Source organism: Clytia hemisphaerica, unplaced genomic scaffold (genome assembly GCF_902728285.1).
Source record: "Clytia hemisphaerica strain Z4C2 unplaced genomic scaffold, Clytia hemisphaerica genome assembly, whole genome shotgun sequence".
NCBI classification, from domain to species: Eukaryota; Metazoa; Cnidaria; class Hydrozoa; order Leptothecata; family Clytiidae; genus Clytia; species Clytia hemisphaerica.
This window is the reverse complement of record NW_027103590.1, coordinates 334,519-353,166: the sequence shown is the minus strand read 5'-3', so window position 1 is coordinate 353,166 and position 18,648 is coordinate 334,519. Positions and strand designations below refer to the sequence as shown.

Below are 18,648 nucleotides of genomic sequence, written 5' to 3'. Positions count from 1 at the left end.
TTTCTAGGATTACTTTCTTTTCGTAGTAAATATAATATCATATATAAATCATATCTGACAACTAGAACATTTGTAAAATCATGTTATGTCCAGTCAATAATAAATAGACCTCGTGCGATGTTCAGGGAAGCTTCCAAGATCCGAAGCATTCTCGGTAGCAAAATCCCATAAATAAAAGTCGATCAATACTGAATTAAGAATGGGTTCCTCATTTTCAACGCCCATTAAACTTTTATTTAAATGTTCCCGTAAAAGCTCAATAGCGTGAATAGAACAACCACGTATTTCCATTTCTTCGCGCTCTCCGTGTGGGAGTAATTTCTCACTCTGCACACGTTTCATAAACTCATCCGTGTACGTGACCACACCCAGGGATAACAATGCTTGAGGGACCCGGTAATCTGGAAACATAGTTAAATGGTGAATATTACGGAAACGGCCGTGTCCGGTTGCTTCGAAGCAGGCCCAAATATCCGCAATTAGAATTTGTACTCGTTTTTGGAACTGTACTGGCTGCCCTTCAAAACAACCAACATCGTTGAAACAAGAAAAATTAGTCGTGACAAGTTCTATAAGTTTCTCTACATCTTCACCAGCTTCCTTGATAACATTCGCGAAATTTCCGTTAAATTTTTCACATAGCACTAAACCCACTTGGCGTAGATTTTCCCACCGTTGTTTGAGCATGGGAAGTGTTGTCCCATTGGATGATCGAAACACTTGATTAACCGTTTCCAGGGAGATTTCTTTGTTGTAAGAAGCAGTCGTTATGAGGATTCCTTCCTGAAAAAATTCGAAAGTTAGATTATTAATTAGATTTTTAAAAAAGCCATTTTTAATTTTACCGTTTGCTACAGCATGACAACCTGTGTTCCAAATAGAATTGAACTACTTGGAGTTGAAAAATAAAATTTAAAACGGAATACTAACACCTGGCCAACAGCTTTACATTCCGCTTATAGAAAAGCTCAACATTGAGAATTACCATTTACGAGCGGGCTACTTGATCGCGGCCATCCAGTCTTCTTTAAATAAACCCCGTGCTAAAGTGATACTAAGCAAATACATGTTTTTTATAAGAACAAACTATATAAGAACATAAGGCTTCAATGGCCAAAATACTAGGAAAAAGTTAAGAACATTTAAAGGCTTTGCGACCTCTAAAAACAACTGATTTCTTAGAAATGGACAAAAATGCTCACGAAATGGTGAAATTAATAACATTTTAAGAACATTTTTTGGCTTAAAACACAAAGAGTTTAGCACATCCAGAGGCTATTAAAACTATTCGATGTTCTTATAAAAAGCGTGTAGCTAATTAATTGCTGTTTACCTCGACTGCTCGATTTACGCATGCGCACAGTGCTTCATAATCTTCATACGTCTTCCCTTTGTACTCGACTTGAAACTGAGGCTCGTTCCTAGGCAACCAAAATGAAAAATTTAATGTGTCAACGGTCAATATCCAATGCAGAGTATCATCATTCATTGCTTTAGGATGAAGAGGCCATTCTTTCCATTTCTTGATTGAATATTTGTTTCTACCCATCACTTCTTTCAGTCTGAGAGCTGCTTTTGGAATTTCCTTGTGCTGAATTTGAACATATTTGGTATTCTCTGCAATGTATTTACCGCTATCTCTGGGATTCAAAGATTGCTTCATGATTGATGCTTGTAATGATATGGTTGTTGTTAAATGATTCCTTTTGTGTAAATTATTATCTACTTTGTTTACTTTGATATTTGTTTTCTAGAAAAGAGTGGAACACGAGTCACTATAGAGAACCATAGTATTATTCAGTAGGTTTGCAACCGCAATCAGAAACGACCCAAAGGCTAACTTTTCTTCAGCTGTCTACCCGAAAGTATGTTGAGAATCAAACAGAGAGGCATAAAGCATCATTTATGAATCTTTGATTTGACCTTAGCGGGGTGCAATAATACATACATATGTCTAATACATACATAATTTTCAACACCGAAGTAGAACTCAAAATAATACCTTTAGCCCATCTCTGAGAAAAAAGCTTTTATATTCAGGAAGTCTCAGTAGCAAAGTATCACAGGACAGAAGACAATTTAATGTATTAAATCCAAAAAAGGTAAACCAAATCTTCACAACAATAAATTAATCAATAAATAAATTTAAACATTATCTAAATACACACTAAAATAAATCAAATTCTCTAACGTCACTAAAAGGTCGATGCTGAAAATCAACTCATTAAAAAATCCCTCCCGATTCTACAACATTTTTCCTATAGGTTCGCTAAAACCAAGGAACTTGCTAAAACTCATTTTCTTCTTAACTAAGATGAATTTCACTTCACTAAATAAACACTTAGTATGTGAATAATAACCGGAAGAATCAGGGATTTCTTCCTATCTGCAATGCCGTACTTTTTTTGAACTTCCCTCACTGGTATCATAATGTAAAGCCAGGGGGGCATTCGATTTTGAAAACGACCGTACGTTCGGCCAAAAATCAGGTCTCTAAAATCGGACCCTTACAGTGCAGGAAAGATTTGGCTGAAAATCGACCCTTATAGTGCAATTTTTCGAAATTGTTTGCCCCTTTCAGGGCAAAAGTTTTTGAAATTTCTCAAATTTTACCTGAAAATTTGGTATTTTCTCAAATTTTACACCTTTACAGTACACTTTTTCCCACTTGCTAACAAATCAACCCTTACAGTGCACTTTCAGGGCAAAATTTTTTGAAATTTCTCAAATTTTACCTGAAAATTTGGTATTTTCTCAAATTTTACACTTGCTCACAAATCAACCCTTACAGTGCACTTTCCAAAGTCAAAAAGACCTACCCTTAAGGGTACGTCCGGTAGGTCACTTACCTGGAGTGCCCCCCCCCCGAATGTAAAGCGAAGATTTCTGATTGATCATATATAAAATATTTAAATAAGATTTTACAATAACACACCGACAAAGTCTAACGTTCCAACACTTAATCCAGATCGCTAAAATAACAGAGGTGAAAATTAAAGCTAGAAAAAAAGTATTATAAAAATATTTAATCTTCAATATCCAATTAAGGCTGGTTTCTCCATTGGGAAGTTATTTAGCAAGAGTAAAAACTAATGGAGACGTCTATCAATTATAAATTTGGAGTTAAATGAGTGTTTAATCAAATTCCTTCAAGCAATTCTTTTCCATTCAATGAAATATAAAGAGTGTTAGAAGAACTTGGAATAATCTGTTTCTAGAGGAAAGTTTATTCCAAGAAGGGCAAAGAGCTCCATGGTACACTCTATAGGCACAGATATGCCAAAAAAAAGCCCTATTAGCGGGTAAAATCGACGGATTTTCGAACAAAATGAGAGAATAAAGATAAAGACAAAGCAAATGAATCTTCTTGACAAACCTTTTTGTCCGATTGCTTGTGTATTTAACTCAAGGTGACGGGGATTTCGGCGTGCATGCTAACAAGACTTTTAAGGCTTTCTCTGCTTCCCTGTAGAGACAAGGTAAGTATGACTATATCTGATTGCTGTTGTTGGAGAAGGCTCCTGATCACTTGAAATTAAATCCAAAACAAAAAACCAATTTTTTACGAAAATTTCAAAGTTGTTTTATGAGAGTTTCGAGTTTTCAAAACACTATGGGCGGGCATACTGGAGAAGTGGGACGTGGGACGGTGGGACGCTCAGGTGGGACGCTCAGGTGGGACGCTCAAGTGGGACGGTAGTGGGACGCTAAGGTGGGACGGTAGTGGGACGCTAAGGTGGGACGCTAAAGTGGGACGGTCGTGGGACGCTAAGGTGGGACGGTAGTGGGACGCTAAGGTGGGACGGTAGTGGGACGCTAAGGTGGGACGGTAGTGGGACGCTCAAGTGGGACGGTAGTGGGACGCTCAAGTGGGACGGTAGTGGGACGCTAAGGTGGGACGGTAGTGGGACGCTAAAGTGGGACGGTAGTGGGACGCTCAAGTGGGACGGTAGTGGGACGGTAGTGGGACGCTAAAGTGGGACGGTAGTGGGACGCTAAGGTGGGACGCTAAGGTGGGACGGTAGTGGGACGCTAAGGTGGGACGGTAGTGGGACGCTCTTTTATATGTATTTTGTCTTTTTCTTTTTATAATACAGTGAAGAGGGACAGGTCAAGTACTTAATTATTGGAAATATGAATTAAAAAGGAAAATAGTTTCATTTGTCTTTTTTTCTACGCTCAATGTCAATTTTCAGGATAGGACTCGAGGTTTGTTTACATCAGAGGAAACCCCGTTCTATTTAATTGTTAAAAAAATTCCATGACACAGCATTCGAAAAAGTAGAATAATTGGGCTTTCCACAAGTATATTACTTTTGATAAATATAACGAGATTGCTCACGGAAATATCTAACCCGGGCCTGTCAATCATTTTCTAGACCTGTCAATCACTTTTTTGGCAGCATATTCAGTCAGTTTTGCTTTTCTTTTCATCGTGGTTCTGAAAAAAGTGTTTATAAGATATAATAAAAAAAGACGAAAGCCAATTTTTTAGCATTTTTTTAGTTGAAAGTTTTGGAACATTAGATTTTCAAGACAAGGGAAAGTCATAACTCTTGACTCTTGACTCTCCACCCGCTAATCAACCTTATCCATTTTGAAATACTGTACTTGAATCAAACTGCATTGAGCTGAGGTGACACTCCGGGGGGGGGGGGGTTACCAATTGACAGTATGCTTTAGCGTGGGCGGCCGCCAATACGCCATCGGAATATCAGATAGCCTAAACCGCTGCAGATACCCGTCGCGGCGTCGGTCAATTTGCCTGACTGCCCCCCCCAATTTTTGTTTCTTAAAATTTTAACGGAAATTTTCAAAAATATCAATAAGAGCTCATAAAACCAGAAAAAGTTTGATCAATGTTGACAAAACAGACAAAATAACACAATTTTCGTCGCACCCGTATAGGATTCAAACTCTCTATAATCATTACCCTTAAGTTGCCGTTTCATCGACTTATCCACTCGGCCACGCAGCTGATGTGCAAGAGAAGTGAACAATGATTATCATGAGACCTTTATTTTGCCATGACTTGTATAATTTTACCCTGTCAAGGTATTGACTTCTTAAAGAAATGATTTTAGATTATTTCCAACATGCAAGAGCCGATTGCACTAAATATATATAACACTCGAAAACTATCATGTTATATTTTTTGTAATTAAATCTTGCATCAGCAGTTTCGAAACAAAAGCATGCTATATTTTTATGTAAAATTATTTTTATAAAGAGAAACGCTTCCTAGGATTAAGGAAATAAACCAGCTGTGCTGAAGGTCAGCCCGAACGGATAAGAAAGATTAGAAGATAAGAAGATTAAAATAATTAATTCAAGGAAAACTAGTTGTCCCTTATTTTCCAAGGAAAATTAGTTATCGCGTATTTTCCAAGGAAATTTAGTTATTGCGTATTTTCCAAGGAAATTTAGTTATTGCGTATTTTCCAAGGAAGATCACTAGACCGTATTTTCCAAGGAAAATCACTGGTCCGTATTTTCTGAGGAAAATAGTTGTTGCGTATTTTCCAAGGAAAATTAGTTGTTGCGTATTTTCCAAAGAAATTTAGTTATTGCGTATTTTCCAAGGAAATTTAGTTATTGCGTATTTTCCAAGGAAGATCACTAGACCGTATTTTCCAAGGAAAATCACTGGTCCGTATTTTCTGAGGAAAATAGTTGTTGCCTATTTTCCAAGGAAAATTAGTTGTTGCGTATTTTCTAAGGAAAATTAGTTGTTACGTATTTTCCAAGGAAAATCACTGGTCCGTATTTTCTGAGGAAAATTAGTTGTTGCGTATTTTCCAAGGAAAATCCTTTGTTCCGTTCTTTCCCAGGAAAATCAATTTTCGCGTATTCTCCAAGGAAAATCACAGCACTTTATTGATTTTCTTTTGAAAGAAAAGGTATTTCCCTTGCAAAAAATACAAAATAACTGAAATTCCTTGAGCAATCATTAGTTGAATTTTTCTTTTTGAAAAAGAAGATTATTATTCCCTTGAGAAACCACAGAAAATCAATTTCCTATGCGAAAATTCATAGCCTGTCTTATTTAATTGGAAATACAGATTTTTCTCTTGGAAAACTGCTCAGAATGATGATTTCACAAACTGGGGGGAGGAGTCTTCAAAAGTCATGCATCCGACATCATCTAGTCCAACAGCTAAAAAGTCCGATAAGGCAATCGAAGGTTGCTCCAGTTTTTCCGAACCGATTTTGTCCGGCAAAAAGTGTCAAAAGAATATTTGTTTCAGAAAAAACGTTATTAGCCTGTCTGACTAGCCAACCAATTTTTAACACTTCAAAGTAGGCGGAGGACCGTGTCCGTCTAGTACAGACTTTTAAACTAAATTTAGGGAAAAAATCTCTCAAAGGGTCCCAAAATCATCAAAATTTTGTCTCTCAAAGGGGCAATTTTCGATTTTTGCCTCGGACATACCTGTCACCTCGCAACCTAGTACCCCCCCTCCCCGGAGCATCCGTACCCCTTTTTGCCAATATCCCCCCCATGTATATCTCGAGGAAAGTGTATTGGAACTTTGTATGATTCAAAGACAGATTTTGGATGAAAATTGTATCAAAAGTATCAAAAGATTAAAGGACAACAACAAGATCTGCTATTTAAAAAGATAAATTTCTCGTCCTCCGTGCTTGAAAAATCAATATTTTTGATTAGGTCTGAAATATTTTTGATCAGGTCTGAAATATTTTTGATCAGGTCTGAAATATTTTTGATCCCTGTGGATAGATTAGTTTAGAAAAGAAAAAAAAATACGTGTGGGGGAATCGAACCCTGGACCACCTGACCTTGAATCTGATGCTCTACCGACTGAGCTAGTTAGTCATGTTTCTTCGGAGAGAGCAAATGTTTTTATATTACCATAAAAAGTAATAAAAAATGACGTAATGTAATTGCGTAAAACATTTTCATTCGCGCATACAAACAATAGGCAGGATTTTCATTGTTATTTTGTCGATACTGGCGTAATCATTTGAGAGTATTCCGATCAGAATAACAACTAATACTGAAAGTATTCATTTACTCATATTGAGTTCTTTTTCACTCGTACATAATTATCAGAGAAGCAAAAATACAAAAGCCTTACGAGAGAGCGTCCCACTACCGTCCCACCTTAGCGTCCCACTACAGTCCCACCTGAGCGTCCCACTACCGTCCCACCTTAGCGTCCCACTACCGTCCCACCTTAGCGTCCCACTACCGTCCCACTACCGTCCCACTTTAGCGTCCCACTACCGTCCCACCTTAGCGTCCCACTACCGTCCCACCTTAGCGTCCCACCGTCCCACGTCCCACTTCTCCAGTATGCCTATGGGCGAAATCGAATTCAGAAAATTTCGCTCTGCTTGTAATGTAACACGCGAAAATTATTCCAATAAGCTGGTATTATCATAATGAAACAGCTCCTAAACTTTTAAACAAATCAAGTCTATTTTTTCGATAGATTTTACTTACTCTGAGAGGAAATCAGCATTATTTCTTTGTCTTTCTTGTAAAGCTCGTATGACCCTGGGGTGAACCCATTGTAGAGCCACAAACGTTCGAATGACTTGAGCTCTCACATAAGTACTCGAATCAAGTTCAAGAATGTCGAGAAGGATTTTGAGTTCACGCTCTGTTTTCACTTGCAGTGTCGCCTGGAAATTCAAAAACGAAAACATGTTATCAGTACGGCATGATACTTACGGACATCCATAAATTGGGACAGGTATCTATATATCTGCTCACTAGATCGTTTTTTTTCCGATCCAGGAGATTAAATGAAGATCAGTAGGAAAAAAGTCTTTAGTTATATATAAAGACGGTTCTAAAAATACAAGGTATACTGGTTATTGAATCATTTTAAGAAGTCACTCCAAGCCTTTTGATCAAAATAGAAAAAAAAAACACGAAGAAAAAACCATTCTCAACATTTAGGCCCAGACATAAAACATTCCTTGACTTACCACTAACCTTGTTTGTAGGAAGCTAGTTATCTTTCTTTTCTTATAAGCTTATATATAACCAAACGGACGCAATGTCAAATATATATTTCCCTGGCGATGTAGCTCAATTTTGAATACAATAGAGATTAAAAAAATAATTATATGGTTGATTACATTTAGCTTAGATTTGTAAAGGACGAGCGGGGCGATAAATCCGTAATAGCCCCGCTTTTTTGTAATCGCCCTTATGTAAACAAAAATTTCTATTGGTTGAAAGAAAAGTATCGTACGATATTTTGATTGGTTAACAAAATATCGTAAGAAATTTTTAAGCCAATCAAAATAAGAGTGTCAGTCGAATGTTTTTTTATAGTTTCGAATGTTTTTATAAGTTTCGAAAAGAAATAGCGATTGAGTGTTCTTCAATTCTTTTTTTGACCATATAATTAACGCGGAATAACATGGTATTCTCGGTACGTTCGGGCTATTTTGAAATGTTTTCAATGAACCTCGGGGTTATTAATCCCAAATCACCCTCTAAACCATGTTACTACTAGTACCAATACAGCTATGGTCACCAACTGGCAGCTATTTGCAGGAAAACACTGACCAATGGGAAGCTGGTTGCAAAAAGAAATTGAAGTAAAGTGCTGGCAAAAAATTCTGAAGAAATTCTGAAAGAAACGCTTACCAGTGAAATAATTCCTTCGGCTCTAACTGATTCATCCCGGTCTTCGAGTTTTCTAGAAAAACAAAATTATTTTAATTGAAATAGTCAAAAAGTGATGAAATGTGCAGAATCAGTTTCTCCTTTATATGCAACCAGGCTGTCAAGGCTCGAGCCCTGAAAACAGCCAAATATGTTTTACTATCACGCAAAGGAAAATCTTTTCAGCAAACAAGGGCCCTTGATCTATAACTCTAATTAATGATTATAACAAGCGATACTTTTATGGACCTACCTGGTTATCAAACTAATCAGTGAACATTGAAACAGTGAAACACATAAGACATAACTGGTCAAAATACAAAAAAATAAAGAAAATGAAAGCATATCTATTGAGAGAAACTATCAACACTATTGAAAAAGATTTTTGAAAAAGAAATAAAAAAGCGATTAAGCGCTTTTCTTTATAAAAACCACTATCAGAAAAATGCACAGCTTAATAAATACACGCTTTTTTTTTTATAAGAATGGTGTAAATCCATTTCATCATGGATATTCTTAACTTTTTTGTCGAAATCATCATATAATATTCTTAACACATTCTTAAGGTTAATTTTCAGATTTTACCAGTCATTGTCTCAAAATCATCGAAAAGTAATGTAAAAACAGAAAACTTTCTTATGTGTATGCATAAAAGACAAAAGAATAAATACAATGTATTAAACAGCTAAGCTATGTAAAGTACGAAGTAAATGAGATACTGTAGAAAATATAAAAGCACTTTAAAGTTTTTAAATAATCACTTGGACATCTGCAGTTCCAACCTCGTCCTCGGGAATGAAATCATCGTCACCATCAACAAAACTAACTTTATATTCTTGAAGGGCTTTGTTAAAGTATACAATCTCTCCTTCGCACCAACCGTGCTCGTACAAAACCTTCACTTTCATCCCAACCATTTCATCTGCAAAAGTTCTATCCTCTTCTCTGTCGAGCTGCACCTCTTCTTCATCGGTCGGGTCTTCCTCCTCCTCCAATTCAACCTCTGGCTCTGGCTCCAGTTCGATAGACGGGTCGATGATCACTTCTGGTACTACGTTTGCAACAGCGACTGAGATGGTGGCTTCGACGTAATCAATTGGTGGTGGTACTTTGTAGTCAGATAAGCTTTCTGGTTTGATTTTCTCATCTTCAGATCCATCTGCTGTAATAAGACATCCAGTTCTTTCCCAGCAGCCTTTGATAAAACTATCGTAAGTTCCTGAAATTACCTTCTTCCATGCTTCCCCACACCAATGGGAGATTAAAATTCTCCTTTCAGAAGCCGTGAAAGACTTTTTGTCTTCGGTATGCCCATACCACTTATCTGAATTCTCGTCATCCATAAGCCAATCATCCTGCTCCTTTTTGGTCAAAGTTTTGAGCAGTTGAGCAATTCCAGCATCAACAACCTGCCACAAATCGGTTGCGTTTGGCAGTCCAAACCAACAAACGCCATTTTGTGAGCTTACAGCCTCCTTGAATTCAGTGGTTTGTTGTGCGGTCAGGTTGTCCAAGAACAGAACGTAACGGTCGACCCCTGCAACTACTTTGGCAAGTGTTTTATTTACCCACTCTACAGAAAACTCAGTGTCTGCCCAAGCGTTCTTTTGAAAATAAATGTCAACGTCTGGGTGATACGATAATCTCTCCGTTTCTTTGATTCCCTTTCCAGTACCTCGGAAAATGATAGCCAGTTTCGGTTGCTCCCCTTCAGCGCGGATGCATACTTGTAGGGTGCATTGTCGCTTGTCTAGGCCACTGCCTGGTTGCTGGATCCAAACTTTATTGTATCTTTGTTTCTTTTTCTCGATAATTTCATAAGTTCTCTTATGATCAATAACGAAAGGTAAAGGCGACTGGTCCACGTTGAAACGATTAGTTGGTCGAAATCGTCCCCACTTCTGATCATAGTCATCATTAAGACCAGTTCTTATCAAGCGTTCCCGAGTAGATCCGTGCCATTTGGTCAAAGCTACTCTGAAATGTTCCTTTGAGTACTTTCGGTTACGTTGTCGTGCTCTCATCCGAATGTTGTATCGGCGTAAGAAGGTTGTAATGACATGCTTACGGACATTCGCGTCAGGGTTTTCTTCCTGTTTACGGTATATCTTCCTGGCTTTTGTCCAAATCCAATTGAAATTAACCAAATAACCACGGCTTCTCGCTTTTCTAACTTCAGTAAGGAGCTCACTATACAAACGGACGTACTTTGTCCCCACTCGCATTTTTGTTAATGTTTTACGGTTGGAATCAGCAACCTCTTTAAAAATTTTGTCCTTGTTCTTAAGCCACTTAGAAATGTTGGACTGGGAAACGTTGTATTCCTCTACCAAGTGTTCTTTAAGAACACCAGGCATCATCTTCTCGATAACAGTTGCTTTAAACTGCGCTGTATACTTATTCCGTCTGTTCTGCCCTCTACGGTTAGATTTCGCTTTTGGTTTGTCTTCCACGATAACACAATCTTCAGCTGGAGATGCACGTTCGACGTTATCAACAACATCAGATACCAGCTTTGCAACAACGGAACGAACAATTGCTTTTGTTCTGTCTCTTGTGATGCTGGAATTTGAAGCGAGGTCGCAGGAAAGATTCTCTTGACTCTCTTGTTCCTCAAGGTGTTTAAATTGCAAATGATTGACAAGATTGCCATTACTCTTGAATCGTTTTGAGCAGTATGAGCACTGGACGTTCTTCTCTACGTCTGCTGCAGTTTCGTTCACTTTGAGTTCAAGTTCCTTGTTGTTGTGTATAACCGTTCTCTTGAATCCTTTCCATGATCCAAACGCCATTTGCTTATACTTCTTCCCTCGTGCATTCATTTTGAAGTTAAGAGACTGAGTGTCCACTGGAAAAAATAAGTTCATCGCGAATTCGTTTGTCGCAAAAAATAAATCTAGACAGACGTCTGGAATTAAAAACTTATTGTTTTATTTGCGATAGGGCGAAAAACAATAAGCGATGAAGAATGAAAACGTCTACATCTATTATTATTTTTTTACTTCGTCGTGAAAAAACAACATATTTTTGAATCCAGACATACATTTGCGACGAACTTACTTCTTTTCAGTGGACACCCAGTTTAGTTTAACTTCCCGTTTCTTATTTTCATTTTACAGTCGCAAAAAACATACATACTTTTTAAACTGCTTATCTGCTAACATTCAAATGAGTTAAAAGGTGGTCTTCGAGTACATAAGCTATGTATAAGGAAGATAAAATAAAATAGGTCAGCTTCTTAATTAGCTCGAGAAGGTTTTAGATGCATTTGAAAATATATTAATAAAAAAAAAATTCTTCTTTTAATTTTCATGATGGCAATATTCTTACGACATTCTTAATTTTTTGGCCATTTTCATCATGGACATTCTTATAAAGTGTATTCTTATAAAAAAAAAAGCGTGTAAGGTTTCCAGAAAACTCAAACAGTCGCACTCTACCGTGACATTTTCTTCTGTTAGAAAAAATAATAATAAAAAAACAATTTGGCTAATAACATTGATATATGCTCATAAATAGTGATTCTTATAGATAAAGATTCGTTTTTCAGCCAAAAAAATAATAAGTGTTTACAGAAAACTCAAATCATTAGCCTCCACCGTGACATTTTCATCGTAAAAAAATTAATAAAAATAATAATAATAATATGGCTAAGAACATTGATGTATTCTTATTAAAAGTGGTTCTTATAGATAAAAATACGATTTTTGAGCCAAAAAAATTTTTTTGCAAAAATCTGCTTGAGCCATCCTTTAACTATGATTGTACCCTACTTTCATGCTAAAAATCAGAAAAAATTAATGATCCAATTTTTCACAAAATCCAAAAAACCCGTTTTTAAGCCGTTTTTTGGCCTAAATTTGCCCAAAAATTTTTTTTAGAAAATCGGGCTCCGTCACATTCGAGGGTTTATGGTCATGCACCTTTGTGCCAAAAATCAGAAAAAACTAATGAGCCAATCTCGGGAAAAGCTGGTAACTAACACACTAACTAACTAACTAACGCTCGAACGAACATGGGTTAATTTATAGGACCTCCACCCCACCGGGGTAGGTCCAAAAAGGGTGTAATATTAATAGTTTAACATTGTGTCTGTCTGTGTGTATGTCCCAAAACTTTGGGGCAGCCTGGAGACTTCAAAAATTGTTCGATTTGGCTGAAATTTGGCACACTTGTTCCTTGGATGAATATCTGGGGGTATTTTTTTCATTTTTCAAAAATTTTGATTTTTGGGTCCTGGGGACGAGTTTTTCGCCAAAACGAGGCTAAATCTTTGGGGCAGCCTGGAGACTTCAAAAATTATTCGATTTGGCTGAAATTTTGCACACTTGTTCCTTGGGTGATTATATTGGGGTGTTTTTTTCATTTTTCAAAAATTTTGATTTTTGGGTCCTGGGGACGAGTTTTTCGAAACTTTGGGGCAGCCTGGAGACTTCAAAAATTGTTCGATTTGGCTGAAATTTTGCACATTTGTTCCTTGGGTGAATATCTGGGGGTGTTTTTTCATTTTTTGAAAATTTTCATTTTTGGGGCCTGGGCACGAGTTTTTCGCCAAAACGAGGCTAAAACTTTGGGGCAGCCTGGAGACTTCAAAAATTGTTCGATTTGGCTGAAACTTTGCACACTTGTTCCTTGGGTGAATATCTTGGGGTTCTTTTTGCATTTTTCAAAAATTTTGATTTTTGGGGCCTGGGAACGAGTTTTTTGCCAAAACGAGGCTAAAGCTTTGGAGCAGTCTACAGGCCTCCAAAATGATCGGATTTGGTTGAAATTTGGCACACTTGTTCATTGAGTGAATATCTGGGGGCCTACAATTGGGCCTATGAATGATTTGAAGCCACTGAAGTTGAGCCCAGTGCGTTGCGCACGTTCGACTATTGTATATTTCTAAGAAATTGAGCTAGAGAGCAAAGCAACCTTAGGACTGAATGTGCAAATGGGCTTTACAAAAGTCAGGGAGTTTTCGGTATTGTCTATGGGAAGTTCAATGTAGAAGATTAGAAACTAGAAAAGATACAAACCTCAATACAAGTTTGTAAACGTCATCTTTCATTCCAAAACGTTCCACTAAGCTTGCAATGCTTCTCCTAAACTCCTATAGCAAAACAAACAACTATTTGACAAATGAATATGGCTTTTCACAAGGCCTTTTCTTCAAATGAACAAAATGAATTTAATTTAATCAATCAATCTTCATAGCAAACTATCGGTCAGTCCTATAGCAAAACAAAAACAAATTGACAAATGAATATGGCTTTTCATAAGGCATTTTCTTCAAATGAACAAAATGAATTAAATTTAATCAATCTTCATAGCAAACCATCGGTCAGGCAGAATTAAACCATAAACTTTCAAAACTGGGACAAAATGGTAAAGCGATGAAATTTGGTAGGGGGGTATAGAAACATGTTAGGGTTCACCAAAAAATGTCCCACCCCAAGTAGAAAAAAAATTAGTATCCGACTATTATAATGTTTTGCATAAGATATCTGGGCAGTTTTGAGGCATTACAAATTACCTGACTTGGATGATTCCAAAGCAGCTCGTGGAGACAATCAAAAAGCGATTCATCGCCAAATTTTTCAATCTCTTGAAGACCTACAACAGATAAAAGTGATTTTTAGTCACACAGAATTAACGAGAAGAAGATAAATTCATTTTCGAGTCTTCTGAACACAAAGGTTCCTTCGCGAGCGTAAACGTTCTGGAATGTTTGATCTAGAACGTTCTAGGAACGCTATGGAATGTTCGTGGACGTTCGTGAACGTCTCAAGAGCGCTCCATTTCATTTTCTACTTAAAATCGCTTTTGATGACACTCATAATCAATAGGGCTTTTTCCAGAAAAAATACCTATAACTCTTTTGATGTGGAGGTCAATCCAAGCATTCTAAAGGGGTATACGTTTTTTAGAAACTTGACCGAAGAGGTGCAAAAGATGACTCAACTCACTGAATTTCTGTAATAAAAGTGAGGCTTGCATACGAATCTAAAATGGTATAAAGGAAATAAGAACTTAGGTTTTCAAAATTGAATTCCTATGTTTAAAGAAAAAAATATATAATTGCTTGATATGTACCCTGATATAAATGGCTTCAGCCCAGTTTTAGGCACCCGAACGAAAAGGGATGACCTACACGATTAGGTAGCCTTTAGAATTCGCTCTTTACCCAGGGGGGTCGGTACTAAGTTGTGGGGGCCAGTGCTGGGTGGTGGTCTGATAAGGTAAGTAAAAAACAACGTAGTCCATGGTACTAAGTTGGGATGCCTTGGAGTTTTTACAAGATGCTTAACTGATTGGTTATTTTTAAACAATAGGGATGACGCGTTCTTTAGAAAAAGTAATAAAATCGTTTGTCTAACAGAGTCATCAAAGAACTTGTAAAAACTCCAGCTTGACCCACTAAGTTGTGGTCCTAATTGAAAATTTTTTTTGCAACTTTGTATCAAGGGACTAAATTGTGGTCTCAATACCAAATACGAGGCATCAAGTTAGTATCTGGTACTCAAAATCCTGCAAAATCACAAAAAATGTTCTATCACTGTTCTATCACTTTCTCTTGAATTTCTAAGAAAATACAAGAAAATGAGATGAAGAGAATTTTAATTCTATAGTATACTTCAGTAGCTTTAAATTATTTATAGGTCCAATTGTAGACACCCAGATATTCATTTGTTGAAGGAACAAGTGTGTCCAAAAACCTCATTTTAGCAAGAAAACTCGTCCCCAGGCCCCAAAAATCAAAATCTTGAAAAATGAAAAAAGCACGTCCAGATATTCACTCAATGAACAAGTGTGCCAAATTTCAGCCACATCTGTCAAATTTTGAAGTCTCCAGGTTGCCCCGAAGTTTCATCTTCTAGCTATTCTTAATTCTCATTTTTTCGAGACTATAGTAGTTTAATGTATTTCTTTTGATTTAAATGAAATTGACTTGAAAATGATATTTGACTTGACCTAACTTGACAGGAATTTTTCCTGAGATATTAAGGGTGGTATAGAGTGGTGTAGTATATTTTTTAATACAGTGTTGTAAAGTTTTTTAGAAAAATTAAACCAGGTGTACCAGAAACCAAAGACCAGAAAGTAAATTACTAAGAATTATAAGGGTGGTATACCTATTTTGAGGGGGAAAATCAACTTAGTACAGGGTACTTAACGGTGGTGTGTCATTTCTCAATGGTGATATCAAGATTTTACCGGGTACTAAGGGGTGGTATACCTATTTTAAGGGGTAGATTCAACTTAGTACCAGGGTACTAAGTGGTGGTGGTCTCAGATAAATTTTAAAAAACAAGAAAGTACAACTTTTCGGCACTGGTCCAGTACCACAACTTGGTACCTTTACCTGCGAATGTTCAATTTGGAAAACATAATTGTAATAAATCCCCTCCCCTAGTGAGCCTCTTTAGTTAGAACAGCTGGTCAACCCCATTGGTTTGCAAAATTATAGCCCCATACATAGCCCGGGGGCCACAAATAGCTTTTTAATAGACTGGAAGGCGCTGATAAGCGGCCCGGTGTAATTTGGCCGACTTGATTTATTTGGCTTTGCTTGAGGTGGTAGCAAATTCAGGCCACTAGATCCAGTCCCTTTTTGGAGAAAAACAAACATAAAACAATGACCAATAGACTATTTTTTTTCAAATTTCCGAGGTATCTTTATGTTTTTATTATAATTTCATAAACTTTGATTGGGTTTTAAAATATATTTTATTATTTTGATGTTTTCATATAATTTTTTGAAAACGAAAGTGAAAAAATTCAAGATGGCGATATCCTCTAGTCTATTTAACTTGACTCGCCATCAAAATCATCAGAAAGCAAAGTTCAGTAAGAAGTAGACTCTAGTTTACCCCATACAAGACTTCTCCTAGGTGCTCCTAAAAATCTGAAGGGCTATGATAACAAAAGCAATACCTTCCAGCCAATGGCACTCTTCAATTGGTCCATTATCCCTTGAAGGATCTTTTCATTTCGAATATTCAATTGCTTAACCAACGCCGACAAGCCCTGAAAAAACGAGAATAATGTTTTTCAAGATAAACAAGACCCAAATCGCCAAAACTTTTTACGTGCGATAGAATCCTCAAATTGTATCATCTAAAACAACTCAGCTCTGTATAAAAAGTTTATATATTCTTTAAAAATTACTTCACTTCAGAAAGACACCGTTGCATACGTCGAAACGTCGACAAAAGATTTTTCGTTTGTTGATTGTGAACAGCTTTAACCTTTCTGTCAAAAAGATATATTTTACACACCCTTGACTTGAGTTTTTCATTTTCACTATCAAGGGTTTTCAGCAACAACTCCTTCGAATAGCTATTCTTAATACACAAATGGGCCAACGCAAGGGCCGCTTCGACGCGAACTTCAAGGTCCAGTGAACCGTCCTTCATGGTGGATACCAAAGAATGACGTAATGGTAACATCGAGCCATCGTTCTGTAAATAAACGTGAATAATATGAATAAGAAATTATAAAACTCCCCCCTTCTCTCCATGTAAAGGAGTTCATTATATGAGATTTTTAGGGGTTTTTGAGAGACCACCCCTGAAATGACAAAAAGATGAACTCCTAAACATACAAGGAGGGGAAAATCTTTTTTTCATGGTACATGTTTGTATTATGAAAAGCAAACTGTCGTGTACAAAAAACTCTGTTAACGTACCTGTCATTCTATGCTAATAATTTTCTAAAACTGCGAATTTTCAAAACATCAAAACAAAACAAATTCCGCATGTATTTAAAAAAAAAATGACTACAGCAAACCTTATGCAAGAATTTCCCATTCCTTGTCTCCCTGATGGTTTCTAATAAATCCAATTTCACTTGAGCATTACCTGTAGTGATAATTGCATTAAAATATTTCTCAAAAATGTTTTTCAAACATAACGAATGACGTTATCAATATTACGTCATTCTCATTATCATTCACTCTTTAGCAGTGGCCGTTAATTAATTGTCTTAAAAAAAAGCTCGGGAGTTATGTTCAAAAGTAGCCTTCTCGATTATCTTTCAGAATCTTCAAATAGAAACTTGTTTCGCTAATGTATGGAAATCAGCTATAGCAATTTTCATGACCATAGAACTCCTGAATCAAAAATAATCAACCCCCTCTTTTTGAGCTGCAGGATTAAAATAAGGACGGACCTAAAAATGGTTAAAATAAGTTGAATATCAATTGAAAAATATCTAGTTGCTTACCGCTAATTAATGTCGAAGCCAGAAATTCCATGCACTGAGCATCCCAGATTTCTAAACACAAAAATTATTTAATTTAACTTTAAAATTATTAGCTTTCGAGGATAAGTCGAGGCAAATTTCATAGATACCTTTTGGGAAACTTGAAAAATTTGATCAACAAGTCCCCAACTGAAACCTGCAACACTCAAAACTCAAAGAAGTTTAAAAATTCAAAAAGATGACACAATCTAGGATATGTGTGTACACTTTTCTTGACACATTTTCTTTAATTGGTCATAATTTTTTAGAACAACAAACTGTTATACGTCAAAAGTGTGTATTTGTGTATTTTCTGAAATCCAATAATATTTTCTTTCTAATGGTAAAAATTTCAAAAACTGAGCAGCATATAATTAAAATCTTAAGAATTTAAAGTCATCCATAGCTTTTGAATTTTGAAAAAATAATTTCGGTACTATGTTTTCAATAGATTGAAATAAAAAAGCACCTTGAGAGTTTTCTTTGGATTGACTTCAACAATTAAAGTCAACATTCTGTAAGGATATTTGAGAAAAAAAGTAAAATCAAATTTGTTCAATTATCTGTAAATTAAGGCTAGACAACTCGATTAGAAAAAAAGCCAAAGACGCCTCTTAAGTTTGATCATTTTGGAAATCGAATCTCATACAGTAAATGCTATGGATGACTTTGACTGTGTAAAAAGTAATATTATGGTACAGTATAGTTAAGTCTAGTTTTTTTCTACATCAACTTGAAATTTTAACGGGATAATCACAAACCAGTGAAATATG

The 18,648-nt window shown here is 36.4% G+C and overlaps 2 protein-coding genes across 2 annotated transcripts in view; both read right to left on the bottom strand.

The window, feature by feature from the left end:
* LOC136801519 (queuosine 5'-phosphate N-glycosylase/hydrolase-like) lies at window positions 1-1,778 on the bottom strand. The gene is made up of 2 exons (XM_067058157.1): window positions 1,334-1,778; window positions 1-783 (listed from the first exon to the last, which is right to left on the bottom strand). The coding sequence occupies exons 1-2, from the start codon at window positions 1,661-1,663 to the stop codon at window positions 94-96; spliced, it is 1,020 nt and encodes a 339-aa protein (XP_066914258.1). The 5' UTR covers window positions 1,664-1,778; the 3' UTR covers window positions 1-93.
* A 968-nt stretch (window positions 1,779-2,746) lies between these two features.
* The window catches only part of LOC136801517 (protein HEATR9-like), a 43,000-nt gene continuing 27,098 nt past the window's right edge, over window positions 2,747-18,648 (bottom strand). The window contains exons 13-23 of the mRNA XM_067058155.1: window positions 17,858-17,908; window positions 17,423-17,493; window positions 16,912-17,094; window positions 16,568-16,660; window positions 14,599-14,635; window positions 14,166-14,245; window positions 13,669-13,742; window positions 8,630-8,681; window positions 7,469-7,650; window positions 3,377-3,466; window positions 2,747-2,972 (exon numbers count right to left, since the gene is read on the bottom strand). Coding sequence (XP_066914256.1) covers window positions 3,406-3,466; window positions 7,469-7,650; window positions 8,630-8,681; window positions 13,669-13,742; window positions 14,166-14,245; window positions 14,599-14,635; window positions 16,568-16,660; window positions 16,912-17,094; window positions 17,423-17,493; window positions 17,858-17,908 — 884 coding nt within the window. The 3' untranslated portion in view covers window positions 2,747-2,972; window positions 3,377-3,405. The remainder of the gene's footprint in view (window positions 2,973-3,376; window positions 3,467-7,468; window positions 7,651-8,629; window positions 8,682-13,668; window positions 13,743-14,165; window positions 14,246-14,598; window positions 14,636-16,567; window positions 16,661-16,911; window positions 17,095-17,422; window positions 17,494-17,857; window positions 17,909-18,648) is intronic.

What these genes read in the sequence shown, in the direction of transcription:
- LOC136801519 (XM_067058157.1), bottom strand. Translation starts at nt 1,663, where the DNA reads ATGAAGCAATCTTTGAATCCCAGAGATAGCGGTAAATACATTGCAGAG. An exon ending in GCGTAAATCGAGCAGTCGAG is followed by an intron (nt 784 to 1,333) that starts GTAAACAGCAAT and finishes GAATTTTTTCAG; the next exon opens with GAAGGAATCCTCATAACGAC.